The sequence below is a fragment of the Podarcis tiliguerta genome, assembly GCF_965153285.1.
Source record: "Podarcis tiliguerta genome assembly, chromosome: 1".
Lineage (NCBI taxonomy): Eukaryota > Metazoa > Chordata > Lepidosauria > Squamata > Lacertidae > Podarcis > Podarcis tiliguerta.
In genome coordinates, this window is record NC_139534.1 from 121,149,403 (window position 1) to 121,174,619 (window position 25,217).

The 25,217-nt window shown below is 46.1% G+C and overlaps 1 protein-coding gene across 4 annotated transcripts in view; it reads left to right on the top strand.

Annotated features, from left to right (window-relative positions):
* The window catches only part of TDRD9 (tudor domain containing 9), a 116,872-nt gene that overhangs the window by 9,594 nt on the left and 82,061 nt on the right, over nucleotides 1-25,217 (top strand). For 2 of the 4 annotated variants that reach the window (XM_083433700.1, XM_083433699.1), the window contains exons 2-6: nucleotides 11,527-11,627; nucleotides 20,455-20,555; nucleotides 22,491-22,712; nucleotides 23,213-23,335; nucleotides 24,720-24,800. In XM_083433700.1, coding sequence (XP_083289826.1) covers nucleotides 11,527-11,627; nucleotides 20,455-20,555; nucleotides 22,491-22,712; nucleotides 23,213-23,335; nucleotides 24,720-24,800 — 628 coding nt within the window. Of the gene's footprint in view, nucleotides 1-6,172; nucleotides 6,352-11,526; nucleotides 11,628-12,796; nucleotides 12,868-20,454; nucleotides 20,556-22,490; nucleotides 22,713-23,212; nucleotides 23,336-24,719; nucleotides 24,801-25,217 lie in introns of those variants that run through there. The other 2 variants (XM_083433701.1, XM_083433702.1) reach the window with 2 other exon arrangements.

Sequence of the window (25,217 nt, forward strand, 5' to 3'; positions counted from 1 at the left end):
CCCCGGCTCTTTTAAGAAACAATAGCCAGGTCTTACTGCAGACTTTTCTCCTCCATTACGTGAATATGACTTCTTCCTTAGTCTGCCTTTGCTGATTGGGGAGGGGAGAAATACCCCCTTTCAAAATCCATTATATGTGTTGTTCGTGCAAAAAGTCTTAAACGGCCGTTTTGCCAAACCTTTTATTTCATTTCCTACCATAAACCTGAACAGAAAGTGTAGAAAGTCTGTTCTGTTTTTCCCTCCCGCTGCTGTAATTTCCAGTGACAACATTCTCTTTTATAAGTGTTGGTCTCTCCCAGCCAGCCCCCTTCCCCCTCCGTTGTGTTGTATTGAACTGCTTCGTGTGGTAGAACGGCCATGCAGATCTGGCCTGGATGTCATGCAATATAAAGGGTGACGTGTGTGGCTGTTATTAAAGCCGATGTTACTTATATGTTGGAAAAATTCAGGTGTCAGTATTAATCATCCTCAATAGGGAGGCTTTCACATTGCATTGTGTTTGGGGCAGTACAAAAAATAAAACCCACAAAAAAAACAGGGAAGAGACTGGACTTGCAATGGCACAGCTGCCTTTGCAAAATTTCCGACGGAATTTAAATGTTCCCTTCCAACCTTTCTCCAGTGGATTTGCCAGGTCCCTGCACTCTTTTTTATTTTTATTTTTGTAAAAACAAAGAAACCTGTACTGCAACTAGAAAGTTCTTTAAAAAAAACAACAACTACCCACAACCCACCCTGTTACACATTCCCTTGGAGAATGCGATTCTTCTGTAAAATGACTGAGTAAATTCTGTAACCTGTATGTTTGGTGAGCAATCTGCTGGAGATATTAGGCTTGCTTAAAATGTCTGTAGTGTGGGTAGAAATGGTAAATGTCTGGCATTCCTCCCCCCACCCGTGACTGGATGCAGCAAAGCAAAGCTCAGGTAGGAATTTAATTTGACAGACGTGCTGCGTTGGCATAAGTGCTAATGCTTCCATGGAAAAACTGGATTCTCTTCTCCACACACCCCTATGTATTTTCATAGGTAGGTAGTTTATTTAAGAATATGCTAACTAATAATGAAATAATATAGTTGTGTGAATTCAAATGGATGCTCTCTTTGCACCTCACATTCCCAAAATTGATCCTGACGTGACACCCAGACTGTTATACCATGCTGGCTTTTGGGTGATTTAGCACCCCTTTTTTTGTGGGGAGGGGTGGGTGAAATAGCTGTAATCTCTTTTTGTAATGGCCCTGTTGCCATGCGGTCACAACCAGGAGGACATTACTGAAAGCGACTCTCTGCTGTGCAAGGATACTCTGCCGTCTCCAAATGTGTTTCGATGCAACTTTTGCTAAGTTTGCTTGTGCTACTTGGTCCCGAAACGAACAGACAAAAAGTTCTGAAATCTGCGGAGCAGGCAGATTTAAATCTCCTACGATTTCGGTGTGCCTCCCTTGTTTCAGATAAAGTGATGCTCTCTTGTAGCACATTATGAAGAAAACAGCTCTGCTTGATCTCAGCTGGCAAATGACTCATGGCCTGAAGTATTAACTTAAGGTTTCTTTATTTTTTTTATCTGGAGCAGTAAGTAGAGCTGGCCTCCTTACTTACATAAGGCTTCCTTTCTGTCTTTGTTGCTTTTTAAAGATATATATGCTATCTTAACTGTACTAGTTGGAGGCTTTTAATTAGTATTCATTATAGTTGCGGAGGCACCATCACTTGGTGGTAGAATCTATGCCTAGAAAGCCATTGTGTTCTAGTGGTTAGAGCGTTGGACTAGGACCTGGGAGGCTGGGGTTCAACTCTGCACTCAGCAGTGAAGCTCACAGGGTGACCTTGGGCCATTCACTGCCTCTCAGGCTAACCTACCTCACTGGGTTGTTGTGTGGGAATCTAATTTCTCCTTGGAGGAGAAAGTGGGATGTAAAGGCAGCCATTAAATGGTAGTAGCCATTAAACAGAAGTATTCAGAAGGTCCCATATTCAGTTGGCAGCATCAATTGTTAATAAGAATAATAAATAAGAATAATAAATTTTATTTATATGCCACACATCTGACTGGGTTGCTCCTGCCTCACTGGGCGGCTCCCAACAGAATAGTAAAAACACAAGAAAACATCTAACATTAAAGATCTCCCTCTGCATTCAGATGTCATCTAAAAGTTCTTTATTTCCTTGTTGAAAGGAGCAGGCTGCAGATTCAGACCTTGTCTGCCTTAGACAAGGCCTGCAACTGTTGCTGGCTTTTGTTCCTTCTTAGGTCAGCGGACATATTTCAAATTTTTATTTATAAACAGCGACTGTTCTAGGTACGTCCGATATGTGTACCTGAAAAATCACAAAAAAGGGGGTGGGTGGGTGGAACTGGGTGTTTGCAGGATTTTTCAATAGTGTTTCGAATATATGCAATTCCACTTAAACACGCGATGCCTTGGAACGTAACCCCCTTGTAAATTGAGAGTTGCCTGTATTAAATTTCTATAGCACCCTTGATTTGTAGATCTAAGGGTGGCTCAAAGCAGAAGCAAAGCAGATAAAAACACAAAAGGCATAATAAGAACGCAAACCCAAAAGATTACCCCCCCCACAGACTAATGAATGTTTTCTGGGAAAGTGCCACAAAATGGCCGCCGCCGTGGGTGTTGCGTAATTCTAAAGGCCTGCTGCATCTAAAAGAGCAGAAAAAGAAACGGCAACACAATCTAGTATTTCCCCATCTCACATCGGTAGGCAAAAAGGCACCTACATCAGCCACCAACCAATTCATTCCCTGAGAGAAGCTCTTTGTATCTCTTTGTTCAAAAAGGGAGGGATGGTGTGTTCCCCATTCTGGCATCCCTTTGAAATGGGAGCATGTGTAGGAGAGGCCAGAGCAAACAGGCTCTCACATACGGTGTATTTAGGAGGGGATTATTTGCTGAGACCTTTAGCAGGCACCACATGGGAGGTGATTGCAGAGACACAGGCCCCTGTGTCTGCTGTGTTGGCAACCCCTGGCCTAGGTTCCCGGAGAGCTGCTGCTAGCCAGAGTAGGCAGTATTGGACTGTTTTGACAAGACATGTCATGGGGTATAAGACAACTTCCAATGTTGTGAGGCCCTAGGGTGGTGGCACTAGGTAGAAGTTGGACATAAAATTCTATGGACCAGATGTGCCTTCTTAAGAAGCAATTTTAAATAGCTTTGGAAGCTGGGGAAAGTCGCAGAAAACTGTGGTTTGGATACGAAGGGGATGGGGGCACAGGATAAAAAAAGGACTCTTATGGATTTTGGGCAAGGCTGGCCTGAGATGTGTTGCTGTCTGTGACAGGGCACCAATTGCTTCCCCCACCGCCCCCAAGTTAAAGTGCATAATAGGCTTTGCACTGGAGGCAGAAATTGTCCTTCCTTGACAGTAAAAAAAAAACCACACGCACACAAAAAAACCCACTTTAAAAATTGGGCTGCAGTTTTATTTATTTTCAGTTTAGAGAGAGCCGTTTTCATCAAACCTGGTCCCAGCGGTTTACAAAGCAATCAATAAAGCAATCCGTCAGTCAAAATCAGGCATAGGCAAACTTTGCCCTCCAGATGTTTTGGGACTACAACTCCCACCATCCCTGACCTCTGGTCCTGTTAGTCAGGAATGATGGGAGTTGTAGTCCCAAAAAGATCTAGAGGGCCGAGTTTGCCTATGCCTGGTCAAAATAGTACAGTATATGAAACCCAAAAAGCACAGGCTCAGAGCTAAGTTGGCATTGTACTGCTGCAATAGCACAACGCTCAGATTTCATTGTTAATAAGGATGTTTCCCAGTGTCCTATTTATCGGGATTTTGTGACTATTTGTGATCGTGATTGTATCAGGGTGGTCATATGTGATCCCACTTTTAGTGCTGTTTGTTCCTGGAAGAGTTTTAGGGCAGTCACAGTGCTTCATTTCCAATCAGTGTGTATCCTGTATCTTCCTGCTGAAATCCCGCAACCTTTTATAGGTCTGGTGTTGCGTACAACTGCATCAGAGGGGTGAAGCCGTTAAGTTTTTATTTTACAGTCACCAGCATTTTTTACTCAAGAGAAACCATCAGCAGTTTCTTCTGTGGTCTTTCTAGGTGCGATCTAAACCACTGGTGGCCTGTGAATTTTAAAACTCACTGGACTAATTATTAATGGAGGCATTAAAACTCTTCAGTACAATTCCTATGTCAGAATGACCCCTAGTAGTCATATTTAGGGCTTATGATTGACATGTCTTGGCTATGTGCTGGAGCTGCTTTGGGCATCCAGCTGAAAGCCTGGACATGACAGCTGACTGACAAGGTTAAGTTGATGGCCATCTCATTTGTGGGGGGTGGGTGTGGGTTGCAGGCTTTCTAATGTACAAATGTGAGATTGCCCTTCAAGAGAACTCTTTAACTGCCAAGGGGTACTCTTTCTATATATTTTTCACATTCAGAAGCGAAGCAAGGGGTGTGCACCTGAGTTGTGATGGATTTCTCTCTTCCCCCTCCCTCCTCAAAACAAACCTTCACTTAAATGATGCTGTGGCCCTTTCCAGGGAAAAAATGAGAATGATAGGCAAGACTCAACTGATAAACTAAGGTCAGAATTTTGTGAAATAAGATGGCTGTGAGATCAGGGAATACTGAAAGTCATTCTGGCCCTAGAAGAAGTGACTGAGCAGGTTGAATGCAAGGCCTGTAAAAGGCACACCTTTTGTACGTAGCTTGTATAGTTAGCACTGAAACCCCCCCCCCCTTTTTGGGTTAAGAATTTAGATTTTATTCTGCGGTTCTACATAGTCTTCAATATTTATAACTGTTAAGCCCAAAGCTTTGAAATTCTGAAAAGGTACGCGTCATGCTAGTTAATGCAGTGGCGCATTAAGGTTTTTGAATTAATGAGTTTTCCATTCCCCCCTTTCCTTTCCCGAATCAGCCTATTTCGGTAGCTGAATTCAAGCATCTTCCAGTTTTGAATGCTACCTTGTCTACTAAAGGAAAGGCCACAGCCCCTGTGAATGTCGTTTATATCGGCTGAAAACTCTCTTCAGCGAGTGTAATAATAATAATAATGTAATAGCAGCTCTGTTGGATCACACTAAAGCAGGGGTAGGCAACCTAAGGCCCGGGGGCTGGATGCGGCCCAATCGCCTTCTCAATCCAGCCCATGGACGGTCCGGGAATCAGCGTCTTTTTACATGAATAGAATGTGTGCTTTTGTTTAAAATGCATCTCTGGGTTATTTATGGGGCATAGGAATTTGTTCATTCCCCCCCCCCCCCAATATAGTCTGGCCCCCCACAAGGTCTGAGGGACAGTGGACCGGCCCCCTGCTGAAAAAGTTTGCTGACCCCTGTACTAATACATACCATTTCCCACTGTGACCAGCCAGAAGACTTGGGAAGGCAACAAACAGGACATAGTTGAATGGTGGCACTCCCGTAGTATGTAGTGAAGGCCACAGACTTTGATCGCTTTAACGGAGGACTAGATTAATTTCATGGATGATAAGGTTTTCAGTGGCCACTAGCTAAGACAGGTGTGTACTTCCGCCAATATCAGAGGTGGCATTTGTCACTGAATATCAGTTTTTAGGGAAGGTTGTTGGGGAGAATGCTGTTCCTTGCAGGTTTCCTGTGGGGGCATTTGGTTGGTCACTGTGAGGACAGGAATCTGAACTAGCTAGCTAGGACCTTGGCTTGATCCAGCAGGAGGGGGCTTCTTTTAGGAGCACAAGAGCATTCTCTTGTGTTCTCCAGCGGCGGATGGTTCAGAGACCTGCTGCCATTGCCTGGTACACAGTGCTTTTTTCTTCTTCTGGTGGAATGTGCCGGAACCCACCACCTTTGCGCCACCGCCACCTTTGCCATCTTCCCTGCCTTGAGTGTTCGCACCCCGGAGCATGGTGGGGAGTGATGGTGATGCAAGCGGCGCAAAGCACAGCGGGAGATGCGACATTGCTAGGCTGCCCACACACACGTCAAAAGCAAAGCAAAAGTATCGCTGCCAGATTTGGCTGCTGCAACTCTGCATAGCACCACCAGGTGTTCTTTACCAAAGAAGGCAACAAGATGGAGTTGCAGAATAATCGATGCTGAAAGAGTGAAAGTTTTACCAATCAGAAACTGCGAGGGGTGGGCGGGGGCTCTTTCAGGAAGAGCATCAGGAGCCAATCAAGAAAGGAAGCTGTCAGCCAGTAGGCTAAAGTAAGGCAAGTGTGGGCAACACCATATCAGCGTACTGTGTTGATCATCCTTTTCGTGATGCGCCGATTTGAGGGGCGAAACAATCTGAATCTCCCTTTAAGATGGTATAGCCCAGCATCTAGTCATGTGATTTTGGTTTCAAGATGGTGGCGACATTGGCGACTATGGCGGTGAGCTCCGGCACTTCTTTTTCTGGAAAACGCTACTAGTACACATTTAAAGTACAGTGGTACCTCGGGTTACATACGCTTCAGGTTACAGACTCCGCTAAGGATGAGAACAGAAATCGTGCTCCGGCAGCACGGCATCAGCAGGAGGCCCCATTAGCTAAAGTGGTGCTTCAGGTTAAGAACAGTTTCAGGTTAAGAACGGACCTCCGGAATGAAGTACTTAACCTGAGGTACCACTGTAGTAGTAGTGATGATGATGATGATAATAATATAATATTTATGCCCCACCCACCTGGCTGAGTTTCCCCAGCTATGCTGGGTGGCTTACAGCATGTAAAAAATGACTTCATAAGTCATAAGTCATAAAACATAAAAGTCAGATAGTTGTTTATTTCCTTGACATCTGATGGGGGGGGGGTGTTGCACAGGGCGGGCACCACGACTGAGAAGTCCCTCAGCCTGCACTCCAGATGGAGCTGGAAGATAGCTGCCCCGGACACAGAGTTGACCTGTGCCCCCATGGACAGCAGTGAGTCCAAAATGACTCCAGGCTGCATACCTGCTCCTTCAGGGGTACAGTTGCCCCATTCAGGACCAGGGAGTCCTCCACACCTGCCTGCCCCCTGTTCCCCCAAAACAGTACTTCTGTCTTGTCAGGATTCAACCTCAATCTGTTAGACGCCATCCAACCGCCTCCAGACACTCACACAGGGCCTTCACTGGTTCCAATTTGAAAGAGAGGTAGAGCTGGGTATCATCCGCATAATGATGAACACCCAGCCCAAACCCCCTGTTGATCTCTCCCAGTGGCTGCATGTAGATGTTAAAAAGCATGGAGGAGAGGCCAGAACCCTGAGGCACCTCACTCATCCCCCAACACCAAAGTAAATTAATCAAAAGGAAAGCAACATTTTTGCCTCTCGTTGTCTCTGGCTCCCCCTACTGTTGAACATCCGCCCAATCAGTCTCAATAGGCACCCGCTTCCATGGCAAGTAAGTGCACCTCACTGTAAGCTTGGGGAAGGGCAAATTTGACACGGGGCATCCACTTTCAGCAGTGACCTCACACTGCACATAACATTGTCGTTCAGCCCTTCGCCAGCTATAACTGAAGCAGCTGTGAGGGATGAGGAAGACACTGGTGCTGGAATGGGAGCAGTGTTTTTAAGAGCATCCATACAGATGAAAGCACAACCTCTGGGTTGATTGATGCTGGCATCAGTATTAAGTAAAACCCCTAGTCTCTTGCTAACAAAAACATTGATGTAGGGATGGAGAATTGGGTATTAAAGTGGAAAAATAAGGGCCTCAGAAATATCCAGGCTTGTGGAAGATGGGATGCTGTCACAAGTGCTTGCGTTCAGAGTTACGATTTCCAGTGGCTTTGGTACATCTTACTACTTCCACTTAAATTCCCATTGTTCATGTGCTGCCTTAGCACCCTGTCACTTTGTATTATCGAGAGCATTATAGGTCAAGACCAGCCATCTTGTATGTTGAAAATTCCATGTTAGATAGCTAGTCCCACGACATGTTTTATATTTTAAGTTCTGGAGATTAATGGATTTGGTGTAGGTTTTCGTTCAGTCTTCATTTGGTGGGGGGAAGCTTAAAACAAAACCAAAAACATTTGCCACCTTGCAAATCTCCAATAAACTATGTTCTGTTCATTGCAAAGCTGAAATCTGCAACCCTACTCCAGCTGCAGGAACCAGTATCCTGATTGTGTAGCACTGAGAACTGGCACTGGAGAGGTGGCACTGACTTGTGCTGCTAGTGGATGTGTAGTTTGAAAACCTTTGTTTTCCTTTGGGGAGCTTTGCTATCACTATTTCCTATTTAAAGGTAGGTAGCCGTGTTGGTCTGCTGTAGTCGAAACAAAAAATAAAATAATTCCTTCCCGTAGCACCTTAGAGACCAACTAAGTTTGTTACTGGTATGAGCTAATAATAATAATAATAATAATCGTGTGCATGCACACGTCTTCAGATATACTGAAACAGAAGTCGCCAGACCCTTATATATAGTGAGAGGGTGGGGAGGGGTATTACTCAGAAGGGTGGTGGGAATGGGTGATTGGCTGATAGGTGTGGTAAACCTGTTGATGACTGTTAACAACTGCAGTTGGTCTTACAGAAAAAAGCAAGGGGTAAGATGGCTAAAAATAGCTTTATCATGTACTGTATAATGAGATAAGAATCCAATGTCTCTGTTCAGACCAGGTCTCTCCATGGTTTAAATTCAGCAACTTCTCTTTCCAGTCTATTTCTGAAATTCTTTTGTAATAAGACAGCTACTTAATACTATGTTAGTTGCTTTTCTTAAAAGCTAACTCAAAGTGACTTACATTAAAATCAGTTAAAAGCAACAATGAAAACTTTTTTTTAAAAAGTCAAACGAAGGACTAAAAACACAGTTAAACCAAAAGGCAAGGCTACAAGTCCTGCCCTGCTAAAAGAGGCCACAATGCCATCCTTCAAATTAAGGGCTATGAGGCTGGGCGAAAAGAAAAGCCTTTGCCGGGCGCCTGAGACTGGACAAAGATGGCTCCGGGTGTGCCTCCCCATGGAGAGTTTTCACAAGCAGGAGACCACCACTGAAAAATCTCCTTTTTTTATTGCCATCCTCCAAACCTCCCATGAAGGGGGAACATGAAGAGGGGCCTCCACAGGGTCTAGGTTTGTTCATGTGGGGAGACACTGTCCTTGCAGATAAGGCTTCATAGGTAAAAACCAGTGCCAGAATTGGTATTAATATGTTCTGACTATCCTGCCATAATTTGTCAGCTGCAGTTTCCATACTGTCTTCAAGGGCAGCTCAACATGTAAATGCCTTGCAGTAGTCCAGCCTAGAAGTTACCAGAGCATAGACAGCAGAGGTTAGGCTTCTTCTGTCCATGTAGGGCAGGGGTCAGCAAACTTTTTCAGCGGGGGGCCGGTCCACTGTCCCTCAGACCTTGTGGGGGGCCGGACTATATTTTGAGGAAAAAATGAACGGATTCCTGTGCCCCACAAATAACCCAGAGATTCGTTTTGAATAAAAGGACACATTCTACTCATGTAAAAACGCGCTGATTCACAGACTGTCCGCGGGCCGGATTGAGAAGGCGAGTGGGCCGGATCTGGCCCCCAGGCCTTAGTTTGCCTACGCATGATGTAGGGGCACAGCTGGAGCCACAAGTTGGAGCCACTGAGGTCACTTGGATCCGGATCCTACAAGCTACGTACCTGCTCCTTTGAGAGGAGGGTAACCCCATCTTGAGCAGGCTGCCTCCCATCCATCTGGTCTAGGGAGCCATCAGCACCTCAGTCTTGTCTGGATTAAGCTTTCGTTTATTGGCTCTTCAACTTCTTCCACAGCAACGTCTTGCAGTGAGGTTGTTTCAGAGCCGCAAAGTCTTCCGGCTTTTGGATGAGAAATCGTTAAAGATAATAGAAATGCTTCATATACTGGGATGCTCCCTGTTTTTCATTGTGTGCAGTTGTTGTGACCATCTCTTGTATAGCAAAATAAAAATTGTAACACAGATGTTTAAGAAATGAGAGCGTTATAGCCGTGTCATTTGTAATATCCCTCTCCTTGCTTTTGAGATATGTGTGATGTATATATGTGAAATATGAACATATTTATGTGTCTCTGTGGTTTCCTTTGTATGGGTTCAGTTCTCCCCCCACCCCCCTTTTGCTGGCATTGGCTCACAACCTTTTCTGAGGTCATTTCATAGCTTTAAGTCAGGGAAGACCTTTTGAAATCCCTGAATTCGTTTAAAGCCTAACGTGTTATTGTGGGAGTATATTTAGTACAAATGTGCCAATTATTTTTAGTGTTAAATGGTGTTTCCCTCCCAGTAATTCCTCTGAAGGGACAAGCTGGCATTCCTTTCGTTAATTTGATGTTATTTTTGTGGTTAGTGCTTAATAGCTATTTCTTGATACCAGCAAGCAAGCAGGCAAGAAAAAAAAAATAGCCTGAAGAGTTGCTTGGATATAGTTTTAAAGCCCTTGGATTTTTGAAAAAGCCCAGCCCACTCAGCAAAACTCATTGGGTTAAACAAATGCTTCCTTACTATTGTATCATTTACGCCAGGATAGTAAAGAATTGAAAACTTACTTTTATCCACAAAGGGTTGGCCTAAGGCACCTTGCTGTCTGAGGCAGAAAGGCATAATATGACCAAGACTGTTCAGGTTATTATGGTACCTGAGGTATCATGACTTTAAAATATGATATTTATTATAATAATAATGATTGATTGCATGTAATTTCATTGTCATTTTATGACAGTTGAAAATCACCTCAGTCTGTCTAATGGTAGGACCGGCCCTGTGGTGCACCTTGGAGCTCAGTGTGTGGCTGAGGGACCAAACCTGGTCCAGTGAGCATCCCCAGTTGCCCTTTACAACTTGCTGCATCCTTCTCCATCACTTAACAGGAGTGCCTCATTTCGTATCACTTCTAATTTGTATGCCACCTTTCTATATTACTATGTACAGGCTGGAACTGGTCTGTGACCGAAATAATAAATTCATTAATTCATTACTATGCACAAGGCAGTTCACAGCAACAAAGTGTACAACAAAGAACACACATCCTATAATAATCGGACCCAATATAAAAAGTCAACATAAAACATAACTTTAAAATGTAACCACTTATATCAAACAAAGCAATCTTTAATAATCTATTAGAATACAATAGTACCTTGGTAGTTGAATGCCTTAGTTGTTGAACAAATTGGTTCCCGGAAGTGAATGTTAAGGTTTGTGAACATTTTTTGGCAGCCGAACATCCGATGCAGCTTCCGATTGGCTGCAGGAAGCTCCTGCAGCCAATTGGAAGCCACGCCCTAGTTTTCGAACCATTTTGGGAGTTGAACAGACTGGAATGAATTAAATTTGAGAACCAAGGTACAACTGTACTCTCAAAGCATCGGCAAATACCCTAATTAAACAGAAACTCACTCTTTACAATTACAATAAGTAACTACTAAACGATGATCAATAAAAACAACTGCAAGTCACAACACATAAAATGCCACAGTACATACAAAACCATGTAGAAGGATCAAATTGCGAGACAAAAGACACACAACTTGTAAAACTTTTTTAAAAAAATAAAGGTTTCTTTGAGTTTATGAAATAAGAGTGAGACTGTATTTTGTCTTCCCACCTGACAGAGCTCGACAGAGTGCTGGAGTTGAATATGTTGAAAGATACAGACAACTGGAGTCCGATGAACTCGATGCATCAGACAGCAGTTGGCCTCCCTGTGAACCAGGTAAAAAAAAAAATTCTCCTTAACTTTAAAGGCACCTTAGGCAGCCATGCGTAAATTGTGAGAAGGGATTGTGAGATGCTGCATTTGGTAGAGGCTGGATTAAGATCATGTATGTGAACTTGAAGTGGAGCCTAGCTGGAGTGTGTTTGTGTATATGCGCAACACTTGTGCACAAGAGTCAACAGGAGGAACTGAGCGCATATTTTCCTAGCCTGAAAATGCACAATGTTCTCAGAGGTTGCTGGATTGCATTCTGCATTGTCCCTGGCTATTAACCATGTTAGCTGGGGCTGGTGGAAGTCTGGATAGCTCAGTTAGTTAGAGCATGGTGCTGATAACGCCAAGGTTTCAGGTTCAATCTCTATATAGGACAGCTGCATATTCCTGCATTGCAGGGGGTTGGACTAGATGAGCCTCGGGATCCCTTCAAACGCTATGATTCTATGATAAAGTCTGGTCCCAACAACACCTGGAGCACATCAGATTGGCTATCCCTTCCCTACTGTTAAGTGCAGGCATCCCCAAACTCGGCCCTCCAGATGTTTTGGGACTACAACTCCCATCATCCCTATCTAACAGGACCAGTGGTCAGGGATGATGGGAATTTTGGTCCCAAAACATGTGGAGGGCTGAGTTTTGGGGTGCCTGGTTAAGTGTCTTCAACAATAATTTGGGGGCAGGCAGAGTGCAGTGCTCCTTCATTGTTTGCCACCCAACAGATGAACCATCTTGCATTCTGTCCAAGCATCACGTCTGCAGAAGGCCAGTTTTCTCTGGACCATGCTTTGCCACCAGCTGACCCATCACCACTGAAACTGTTATGAGGGTTTTCCTCGGGCCAAAGGAAGGGATGTAGCAACAGTTTTGGAAGCGTAGGAGGAATGATTCTCCCTTCATCCCAAGTCCATTGGAATTCTCCTGATCCCGCTCCTGAAGCAATCACAGTTGCTTATCTTTGGCATGGAGGAGGATGTTATATGCTTTCCAGAATCTTGAGGGCAGTTGGTTTGGTCTCCCCTTCTGTCTTTCTGCAAAAGCAAGAGGATTCTATGTTTGAAACGCCCCTTCCCTTCCTGAACCCTCAACTTCACCCATAATAACTTCACTCACAGCGGCAAACTTAGCAGAACTTGACAAGAGGTCTCAGGCTTTGGGGGCCTGAGAGGTTTGGGGGCCCACCGGCTTAACCCCTGCCTTCTTATAATGCTACCCACTTTGTTGTGTCACAGTTCACAAGAGGGTGAGTGTTGCGCTTCTGTGTGAAGAAAAAAAAATGTGTTCCCTGGCAACCATTTGTGCTGTGGAGAAATTCGTATTGGACGCCAGTATTAAGCCTGTAAAGACCCAGTGTCAACATTTCCTCTATAGATCCTACTTAGAATTTGGAAACAACATGAAATTCAGGATCCTGGGTGTCACCAACAAACTTCTAGGCACCTGGCAATGAATCTCTTTGGATTTTTCCAATGCTGCCAGAACCCTTTTCTCCTAGCGGCTTAAAATATCTTCCAGCATTGGTCAAATCATGCAGAGCTGTTGATGTTTCCATACTGACATCTCTGAATTTGCCAGAGGGTGGGTAGCCAGCAAGCATTGTACTGTTGTGACAGAATGCTGTAGTGTACATGAGTTTTCCCATGGATTATATTTAGAAGAATCCTGGCCAGAAAACCTTATTAAAAGGAGAAGTATATTTCTGCTCATTAGGGGCACAATCTAGCTGAAGTTAATCACCTTTAAATGCCATTGACCTCGGTGGAAGGGGGCTGATTGTTAAGACTAGTTGCATTTGGAATCACAGAATCATAAAATTGTAGCATTGGGAGGGACCCTAAGGGTCATCTAGTCCAACCCTCTGCAATGCAGGAATCTCAACCCAAGCAACAGCACAGTGGCCCAAGTTGCACATTCGTGTCAGCAGTGAAATGCAGGAAGTCTTTAAAGGTAAAGGACCCCTGACAGTTAAGTCCAGTCGTGAACGACTCTGGGGTTGCGGCGCTCATCTCGCTTTACTGGCCGAGGGAGCCGACGTTTGTCTGCAGACAGTTTTTCCGGGTCATGTGGCCAGCATGACTAAGCCACTTCTGGTGAAACCAGAGCAGTGCATGGAAACGCTGTCTACCTTCCCGCCAGAGCGGTACCTATTTATCTACTTGCACTTGACGTCCTTTAGAACTGCTAGGTTGGCAGGAGCAGGGACCGAGCAACGGGAGCTCACCCCGTCGCGGGGATTTGACCCGCCGACCTTCTGATCGGCAAGCCCTAGGCTCAGTATTTCCTGTTAACATCCTGTAACAGTCTGGTGTGTGCCCTCAGCTTTCTCATCTCAGCAGAGAAGAGGTTAGGAAGTGGTTTACTTCTGAGTGAGTTGTTGCCAACTCCCAATTTCTCTTTCTGTCTTTGAAGCTATGGAGAATCTCAGACATGGGACTATGACCGGTTGAGGGAGAGATGTTTTTTTAGTAAGCCTTCAGGTCTTCCCATAAGCAAGGACTTGCTCTGAGCCTCCTTAGAAGCTTAGCTGCATGGACAATAGGTGAATGGTGTGAACATGACCACTCTCTGATTCTGTGAGTTTTCTTCTTCCTTTGCTGTGTTTCACAAGAGAGAGGTTACCAGAACATGGACAAAAGAAAAAAGTTAGGATATCCCTGTTCAGATAAGGGCACTGCTGGGCCACCAGCCGAATCTGATGGATATATGGTTGAAGTATTAAACTGAAGTGTGGTTGTCCAAGCTGGGCTGCTGCACTCTTCTCAGTTAGGGACCAGACTGCTGCATTCTGTCTGATTCCAGACAGATACACCGCTCCTAGTGTGGCTCTTCTGTTGTAATCTGCAAGCGGAATTTCAGTTCAGTTTGTACATGATCAATATTGTATGTCGTTTCATCCACACCAGGGTGTCATGTGGCATCTGTGGGTGGGGCTATTTGAGGCTCAGCAAATATTCATTGTAATACTTGCAGAGGAAAGCCATTTATAATAATAATAATAATAATAATAATAATAATAGTAATAATAATAATAATAATAATAATAATAATAATAATAATAATAATAATAATTTATTATTTATACCCCGCCCATCTGGCTGGGTTTCCCCAGCCACTCTGGGCGGCTTCCAAAAGAATATTAAAATACTGTGATACATCAAACATTAAAAGCTTCCCTAAACAGGGCTGCCTTCAGATGTCTTCTAAAAGTCTGGTAGTTGTTGTTCTCTTTGACATCTGGTGGGAGGGCGTTCCACAGGGAGGGCGCCACTACCGAGAAGGCCCTCTGCCTGGTTCCCTGTAACTTGGCTTCTCGCAGTGAGGGAACCGCCAGAAGGCTCTCGGTGTTGGACCTCAGTGTCCGGGTAGAGCGATGGGGGTGGAGACGCTCCTTCAGGTATACTGGACCGAGGCCGTTTAGGGCTTTAAAGGTCAGCACCAACACTTTGAATTGTGCTCGGAAACGTACTGGGAGCCAATGTAGGTCTTTCAAGACCGGTGTTATATGGTCTCGGCGGCTGCTCCCAGTCACCAGTCTGGCCGCTGCATTCTGGATTAGTTGTAGTTTCCGGGTCACCTTCAAAGGTAGCCCCACGTAGAGCGCATTGCAGTAGTCCAAGCGGGAGATAACCAGAGCATGCACCACTCTGGCAAGGCAGTCCGCGGGCAGATAGGGTCTCAGCCTACGTACCAGATGGAGCTGGTACACAGCTGCCCTGGACACGGATTTAACCTGTGCCTCCATGGACAGCTGTGAGTCCAAAATGACTCCCAGGCTGCGCACCTGGTCCTTCAGGGGCACAGTTACCCCATTCAGGACCAGGGAATCCTCCACACCTGCCCGCCTCCTGTCCCCCAGAAACAGTACTTCTGTCTTGTCAGGATTCAATCTCAATCTGTTTGCCGCCATCCATCCTCCAACCGCCTCCAGACACTCACACAGGACCGTCACCGCCTTCACTGGTTCTGATTTGAAAGAGAGGTAGAGCTGGGTATCATCTGCATACTGATGAACACCCAGCCCAAACCTCCTGATGATCTCTCCCAGCGGCTGCATATAGATGTTAAAAAGCATGGGGGAGAGGACAGAACCCTGAGGCACCCCACAAGTGAGAGCCCAGGGGTCTGAACACTCATCCCCCACCACAACTTTCTGAACACGGCCCAGGAGGAAGGAGCGGAACCACTGTATGACAGTACCCCCAGCTCCCAGCCCCTCAAGACGGTCCAGAAGGATGTTATGGTCGATGGTATCAAACGCCGCTGAGAGATCCAGCAGAACTAGGAAACAGCTCTCACCCTTGTCCCTAGCCCGCCGGAGATCATCAACCAGTGCGACCAAGGCAGTTTCAGTCCCGTGATGAGGCCTGAATCCCGACTGGAAGGGATCCAAATGGTCCGCTTCTTCCAGGCGTGCCTGGAGTTGTTCAGCCACCACTCGCTCAATCACCTTGCCCAAGAATGGAAGATTTGAGACTGGGCGATAGTTGGCCATCGTGCCCGCATCTAAAGATGGTTTTTTAAGAAGCGGTTTAATAACCGCCTCTTTCAGCGGGTCTGGGAAGACTCCCTCACGGAGGGAAGCATTCACTACCCCACGAAGGCCATCGCCCAGCCCTTCCCAGCTAGCTTTTATAAGCCAGGATGGGCAAGGATCCAGGAGACAGGTGGTTGGTTTCACTCGTCCAAGCAGCCTGTCCACATCCTCGGAGGTAACAGATTGGAATTGATCCCACGCAATTTGACTAGACAGGACTCTAGCACTCTCCCGCCCCGGCCCTGCTCCCACGGTGGCATCGACCTCTTCCCGAATCTGAGCGACTTTATCTGCAAAAAACTTTGCAAAATCATTGCAGGAGATCATGTGGCCCGTACTGGGCCCCGATGTAGCAGGTGGTTCCACTAGATTGCGGACCACCTGAAAAAGTCTCCTGCTGCTGTTTTCTGCAGATGCAATAGAGGCGGTGAAGAAAGTCTTCTTCGCCGTCGCTACTGCCACTTGGTAGGCTCGACATTGAGCTCTAACCTGTGTCCGGTCAGCTTCAGAATGGGTCCTCCGCCACCGGCGCTCTAGCCGTCTCAACGATTGTTTCATTGCCCTCAGATCCGTGGAAAACCACGGGGCTGTCCGGGCTCCATGCAATCGGAGAGGGCGCTTCGGAGCCAAACAGTCAATAGCCCTGGTTAACTCCACATTCCAGCGGGCCACCAGGGAATCAGCTGAAAGGCCATCAACATGGGATAAAACATCCCCTACCACTCTCTGGAAACCATTTGGATCCATTAAGTGGCGGGGGCGGACCATCCGAATCGGTCCCACCTCCCTGCAGAGGGGAAGGGTCGCGGAGAAGTCAAGTTGCACCAGGAAGTGGTCTGACCATGGCACTTCTTTTGTTTCGCTTTTACTTAGTGTCAGATCACCAACATCCATTGAGGTAAACACCAGGTCCAAGGCATGTCCGCGGCTATGGGTTGGGCCAAACTTATTCAGGGACAGCCCCATGGAGGCCATGCTTTCCACGAAGTCCCGAGCGGCCCCTTGTAAGGTCGTGTCGGCATGGATATTAAAATCCCCTAGGACAACCAAACTAGGTGTCTCCAGGAGGACATCCGTCACGACCTGAAGCAGCTCGGGCAGGGAATCCTTGGTGCAGCGGGGAGGTCGGTACACCAGAAGGAATCCTGTACTGCCCCTATTGCCCAACTTCCAGAACATGCACTCAGAAAACTGCGTCTTCCCAATAGGACGCCTGGTGCAAACTAATGACTTCCTAAAAATCACTGCAACCCCCCCTCCCCGCCCACAAGGCCTGGGTCGCTGTGCGTAAGAGAAACCTGGTGGACAAGCAGCGGCAAGAACAGGCCCATCTGCTTCATCCAACCAAGTCTCTGTTACACATGCCAGGTCAAATCCTCCATCCATGATCAAGTCATGGATTGCAGTGGTTTTATGAATCATTGACCTGGCATTGCACAGCAGCACCTTCAGGTCATGTGGGTATCCCTTGCTGATTCTAGTATCCGTCCGGTCAGGACCAGACCCGGAGGCAGGGATAGTCCTCAGACAACGACTAAACCTGCCTCCTCTGTAATGACAAGGTCTGGTCTTAGCGTAACTCCTCCTCCTACCCGTGATCACTGAGATCGGTTGTCCCAGCGCATCCCCCTCTGTGGAACATGCCCCAGCCATTTTGTTGGCTGGGACCCACTCCCCGGCAGCCCTGACCCCTCCCCTTAAGAACAAAATAAGACCTTAAAACAATAAAAACAAAAACAAAAGACCCCAAAAAACAAAAAACAATACAAATAAAAAACTATAAAAATTACAAATCCGTTAAAAACAAACAAATAAATTCCCAACTAAACATCCATCCCACCCCCATCCACGTCCCCGCATATACAAAAAATAAAAATAAAAAGGACAAGGAAAAATTTAAAACATTTTTAAAAAGCTCTGCGCCACTCCGGAACCCCCTGGGCCGCAGCAGCAGTGACAGCAACCGTCCCTGTGAGGCCTGTCAGGCCCCGCCCCGGGCCAGATGGTAAGTGGCAGGAAGGAGAAGGGCCCTCAGACACCCACACAGGAGAATCCTCCTGGGCAGCAGAGCGCAGCAGCAGTCCTTGTGAGGCTTCAGGCCCCGCCCCGGGCCAGATGGTAAGTGGCAGGAAGGAGCAGGGCCCTCAGACACCCACACAGGAGAATCCTCCTGGGCAGCAGAGCGCAGCAGCAGTCCTTGTGAGGCTTCAGGCCCCGCCCCGGGCCAGATGGTAAGTGGCAGGAAGGAGCAGGGCCCTCAGACACCCACACAGGAGAATCCTCCCGGGCAGCAGAGTGCAGCAGCAGTCCTTGTGAGGCTTCAGGCCCCGCCCCAGGCCAGATGGTAGGTGGCAGGAAGGAGCAGGGCCTTCAGACACTCACGCAGAAGAGTCCTCCTGGGCAGCAGAGCGCAGCAGTCCTTATGAGGCTTCAGGCCCCGCCCCAGGCCAGATGGTAAGTGGCAGGAAGGAGCAGGGCCCTCAGACACCCACACAGGAGAATCCTCCTGGGCAGCCGAGTGCAGCAGTCCTTATGAGGCTTCAGGCCCCGCCCCAGGCCAGATGGTAAGTGGCAGGAAGGAGAAGGGCCCTCAGACACCCACACAGGAGAATCCTCCCGGGCAGCAGAGCGCAGCAGCAGTCCTTGTGAGGCTTCAGGCCCCGCCCCAGGCCAGATGGTAGGTGGCAGGAAGGAGCAGGGCCCTCAGACACCCACACAGGAGAATCCTCCCGGGCAGCAGAGTGCAGCAGTCCTTATGAGGCTTCAGGCCCCGCCCCAGGCCAGATGGTAAGTGGCAGGAAGGAGAAGGGCCCTCAGACACCCACACAGGAGAATCCTCCCGGGCAGCAGAGCGCAGCAGCAGTCCTTGTGAGGCTTCAGGCCCCGCCCCAGGCCAGATGGTACGTGGCAGGAAGGAGCAGGGCCCTCAGACACCCACACAGGAGAATCCTCCCGGGCAGCAGAGTGCAGCAGCAGTCCTTGTGAGGCTTCAGGCCCCGCCCCAGGCCAGATGGTAGGTGGCAGGAAGGAGCAGGGCCTTCAGACACTCACGCAGAAGAGTTTAGGACTCAGTTTTTTGGTTTTTTAAATATTACTATTGTTGTTGTTATTTACATTTCTATTCTTGCGCTTCCTCCCAGAGGAGCCCAGGGCAGCAAAGCCAAAATGTTAAATCAATAATATTTAAAAATAAAAACATGTTTCAAACATTTAAAAACAATGAAACCATCTAAGAACATGAGAACATGTGAAAACATTTTAAACAGTTAGTCACTTACCCTCACAGCTAATAGTTTCAAGTTGCCAAGAACAAAATATATATATTAATTAAATTGGTATGCTTCCCTTCATCCAGAGATCACAGGGTGGTTCACTATATAAAAATACAAAATAAGAACATTTGGCCATCAAATACCTGGCTAAACAGGATCTTTTTAAAGTTCACCTAAATCATGTGGCTCTTTTTTTCTCCCCCATGTAATTTTGGGAAATAGGATTGCAAGAGGTGCTGTTAAAAATACTTGGTAGAAGTCTGCAGCTGATTCAGCTGCCAAATCTTGTTTGTATTCTCTAATAATTTACACATTGTATCAGCAAGGGCAAAGGATCTTGCTTGTGTGACTGTCTGTGTGCTTTTTCAAAAAGTCCAGATTTTTGCCACCAGGAAAAAACAGATCTTTCAAGAAGCCATGAATAATGCAAGCTCTGCAAATATGAGGAAATCCAGTTAATCCTCAATTCAAAGCGTGGACTTTTTGGGGGAAGAATACTCTTTGTGGGGGCGGGGGCAGAGGAGGGGAACTATTCAGAAGATGTATAGAACAGGAATGAATCCAGATTATTTATAGCCAGCTATAAACAGGAGTAAGCAAAGTGCTTTTTTCAAAAAAGTGCCTTCAGATGCAAGAGCATCTTTTTAATAAATGCAGAGGCAACATAGTTCATGTAACTAAGCCAGGTCTTGGCATACAAAACAGCATACGAAAATGCATTATTTCAGTAGCATCTGCTTTGCAAAAAAATAAATTTTATTTTAGGTAAAATCGCATATAAGCCTGTGTATATTGGGAGAAATTTGCTTTAAAAGCTGATAGATTTTAATAATAATAATAAATAATAAATAATAATAAATATTACTATTAATAATAATAATTAAGGACTTTATTTATTCCAAACTGATGTGGAGAACTGAATTTAAGGTTGGAAAAAATGAGAAACTGACAAATTCGCCCATCTGACTTGGTTAACATTTTGACTTGACACGTGTTTTCTTAACCTTTCTGACTGTGTCTCCAGCTCCACTCCAACCACCCCAGCGTGAATCCAGTCCTGCAACTTGCATGCCAGCCAGCAATTACAAATATCCTGATCTGCCTGTATCAAGATACAGAGAAGAGGTAAATGATATTGCATCTTGGTTTTATAAAGTTACGCTGTGTTGTCTTTCTCCCATCCCCAAGCTACCGTCTGCTTGGTTTTCACTTGTGCTAAAACAGGTATTGGAAAGGGTTTTTTTGCCTTCGGCATTTGTAATTCATCAATAGCTTCCTCCCATATATATCTGTCTCAAGCTTCTCCATTGATGCATGTGGACTAGATTAATGGACCAGGGAGCTGGTTTTTTGGCCTACCCTGAATGAGCATCACAATGCCACTTAAGGAACAGGTTCACAACTTGAACACTATTAACCCCTCCCGTACTTTGGATGCCCAGATAGTTTCTGCCATTGCATCAAGTCCTTTTCATCCGTTAAATCTTAGTGTGCCGGCTGCATCCTTTCTTGGGTAAAGAGGATCTCACTGTAGTCATCTATGCTTTGGTAATAATCAGCAACAATGTGGGGTGGCTGTGTCCCCAGAGCTTTATTTTCATTTTCAACAGTGTCAGGGAACAAGTTATGGCAACTGAAGATGCTGGGATTAAATCGCAGAACCCTACTGTAGAGTTGGAAGGGTGGAGGGTCATGTAGTCCCAACTCAGCGTTTGAAATTCGCCAGGCGGAATTCGGCCACTTGTGACCAAGTGAAGATGCCTGGGTGCCAAGATGGATCCTTGGATCTCGCCTGTTTTCACACATTCAACAACGCATCCTGTAGAATTTCACCCCTGATATTTCATCTGCACAATTGGAACCAATTTCAGGAACCAAAAACTGGAATGGAAAAATACAACTTTTGAGCTGTCTGACCGCAAAATGGCAGCTGGACGTTCCGTTTTGGTGACTGTAACCCTGGTTTAAGGAGCCATTTGGCGCCTAGCTTATATATCTGAGTTTCTAACACCGGTCCAACCCCTTGCCATGGAAGGTCATGTGCAAGGGAACATGGACTGAAAGAGTAAGGCAAGGCCTGAGTCCGTGAGGTAAAGGAAAGTTGAACCAGCAATTTTTTCCCCTGAGGAATTAAGGAGACAACAGTTAGCTTATTTTGTTACTCTTAACATTTATGTTTCTGAAATTCTTGATAATTCAAAATTCTCTGGGCAAATGACAAATGAAAATCACTAGAAAAATAAGGAACGTTAAGATAACTATGTTACTCTGAATTCTTGGACCCAGAGGTATCTTACATGAATGGAAAGACAGCTTAGAATGTAGCACCATTGAATTTTCCTGTTTTCCCTATCCAGCTTCAGCTCACTGTTCATCACACACTGTACCAGAAAATTACTCCCTTCATGGGAGGTTTTTAAGCAGAGGTTGGAGGGCCATCTGTCATGGATGCTTTAGTTAAGGTTCCTGCATTGCAGAGGGTTGGACCAGATGACCCTACAGTTATATCTAATGTGTTATAGAAACATATAATCAATAGAAGCCATATTTGGTATTACTTGGAGGACATGCTTCCCTCCTTAGACAAATGGAGGGTGGGGGTGACAGTGTTCTGTAACCACCACTAGGTAACAGTAGGTAAAGTGGCTGCTTTGATGCTCCATGCATAGGATTTGAAGTAGCAGTGGAGAACGGATGGTTTGCTGGCCTCAGTGTTTGCTGGACTGCAGTTTCTGCCCTCTCTGGCCAGAGGCCATGCTGATGGGAGCTGGAATCCAACCACATTTGGAGGACCACAGGTTCCCCACCCCTGCCTTAAAGGAGAGGAGAAGCACTTTGTGTTAAGGATAACGTTCACAAGTGGGACAGAGGAGAAGCTTCTCTTGACCAACCCTCTAAATCCATCAGCGTGCAACAGAAGGAACCAAATGTGGATCTTTTTCTCTTTGTTTTAGAGTGAAAGAACTGAGAAGGTGATCAAAATCCAGAGAAGGCTGTTAAAGATTGTGGCCTGTCATCCTGCAGACATGTCTTAAGTTATGGTTCTGTATTTTTTTTTAGATGATCTCCTTGATAGAAAGCAACTCTGTGCTAATCGTGCGTGGATCTACCGGCAGCGGCAAAAGCACTCAGCTTCCACAGTTTGTTTTGGACCACTGCGTGCAGCGCTCCACCTACTGCAACATCGTAGTGACTCAGCCTAGGAAAATTGGTGCCAGCAGTATTGCGAGGTGGATTAGTAAGCAGAGGGCGTGGCCCCTGGGGGAACGTGTGGGCTACCAGGTACAGTGGCATGTTAACCTAACATTAAGGCGCATGTTGTGTAAAGAACCCACCTGAATCTCTCTCTTCACTTTCTTCCCTTTTGGAATTGGAGGGGCCAAATCATCTGATTCTTAGACGGCCTTTGTTGTGCGCTGAAATAGAGGTTTAGTCAAATCCCAGTCTCCTGTGCAGAAAAGGTATTTGCCGTCCTGCTACAGGTCTGTGGCTCAGGTTTCCCTAATGAATGACCACCAATTTTAGGTGTTTTCAGAAAGGGCCGCAATTTAATACCTTGTTGCTTGTTCTTCTGAGGACATTTCTGTTCCAGAACAGCTTCTTTGTCATTATGCTCAGGTGACGCTTGGGACAAACAAGGATGCATTATAGAGCGCCTTTCATACCAGCCCTTCCCTTGCGTGGGAACCATTTCAACCAAAATTTGTTGACTGCCACAAATGTTTTCATGATACGTGTTTAAAGCAAAATGTGTGGTGTTTATATTTTTCAACGGTTTTTAGGTTGGTTTAGAAAAAGTTGCATCCAAGGACACGAGGCTGATTTATATGACGACTGGAGTTCTCCTTCAGAAAATAGTGGGGTCCAAAAGCCTTTCGGAGTTCACTCACGTTTTCATAGATGAAGTAAGTTGAAGGAAGATAAAAGATTGCATCAAGGCTGCTTATTGCAGGAAATGTTTCCACCAGACTCTTAATCTCACAGCTTCTGCATGAGAATAGCGCTCGGATGCCTGTAATATCTGCGTTCATCATTGAGAGCTGCCAGGTTGGTGCTACCAGGGGCCAGGGCCTTCTCTGTGGTGGCACCATATCTTTGGAGTGCACTCCCCATGGAAATGCAGATCATTGTCATCAAATTTATTACGAGTAAAACATACTACAACGACACGAATAGGGAGGGCCCTGAAAACACCCAATGGCCTGGGTAAAGAGGTGCTTCTTCAGCATACACTGAAAGCTGTATAGCAAAGAAGCAAGGCTCACCCCTGTGTAGAGGGAATTTTACAGCTTAGGAGCTGCCACAGAGATTGCGCTTTCCTGGGCTGCTGCTGCCAACTTCCGAGTGTGGTGGAATGGTACCAAGAGGGCCCAACTGCTATTCTTAACACCTGGGAGCGTCTGTAGGGTCAGGATTTCAGGCCTAAGTTGTTTAGGGCTTTAAACACTAATGTGAGCACCTTGAATTGGGCCAGAAAATGAAATGGCGGCCAATGCAGTTTCTTTAGGGATGAAGTGGGTCCTAAATCGCTTCCCAGCCAGTAATCTGGCTGCTGCGTTTTTAGCCTTTTGCCTGTTTTATTTTCCTTTTGTACTATCATTCACGGTCAAATGATAACTCTGCACCTTTTTAGCTGCAACCAGGAAAGATGAGGTGAGAGAGGAAGAGAAATGGGCATGTGAGGGGTACCCTTCTGATCTCCTGACAATTAAAAATAATAATAATTTTTATTTATACCCCACCCTCCCCAGCCAAGGCCGGGCTCAGGGTGGCTAACAAGCAATAATAAAAACAAGTTGAATGAATACAACTTAAAAACAAGATTAAAATACAACATTAAAATATTGAAACATTAAAATATTAAAATGCAGCCTCATCACAGGAGGAGAAAGGAAAAAGAAAGAGGGGGAGGGAATCAAATTGGCTCCAAGCCAAAGGCCAGGCGGAACAACTCTGTCTTACAGGCCCTGCGGAAAGAAATCAGATCCTGCAGGGCCCTGGTCTCATGAGGCAGAGCGTTCCACCAGGCCGGAGCCAGAGTTGAAAAGGCCCTGGCTCTGGTTGAAGCTAATCTAACTTTCTTAGGGCCTGGGACCACTAGGGTGATGCTATTTATGGACCTTGAGGCTCTCCGTGGGGCATACCGGGAGAGGCGGTCCCATAGGTACGAGGGTCCTAGGCCATGGTGGGGAGAATTAGCTAGGGAGAACGCTGATCTTTGAGCACAGTGCAGCTCTAAAGTTCACTTCACTCTTATTAAGCCCTCTCATCTGCTATGATCCCCTTTAGGTGCACGAGCGTACTGAAGAGATGGATTTCTTACTGCTGGTGGTCCGTAAACTGTTGCGCACCAATTCGCGATTTGTGAAGGTAAATTTAAACTACAAGTTAATGCATTCTGAAAATGCAAGATCGGTTTATCATAATTCTGTGGCATGGAAATAATCTCCTAATACTGCGATGCTGGCTTTTTGGTGTTAGGGGTGTCGTGTAACAGCCTACCAGACTCTCAAAGTAGTGACAGAGTAGGACTTCGACATCAGCATACAGGGGCAAAGGACATCTGGCTTGCGTCACAAACAGCTCTATCCTGAGATATCTGGTTGCTTTTGAAAGTCAATTAAGGCCCACCCTGCCACTTGCACACATTCTCTTTCCACCCCCCCCCCCCAGTCCTGCGCCTTCCAGGTTCCCTTCTTGTTCCTTTCACCAATGCCATCTGCTGCCAGCTATCACTCGTTCTCCAGCTGAAAAGGGCATCGCAGCTGAATCCAGCCCATTCAAAGC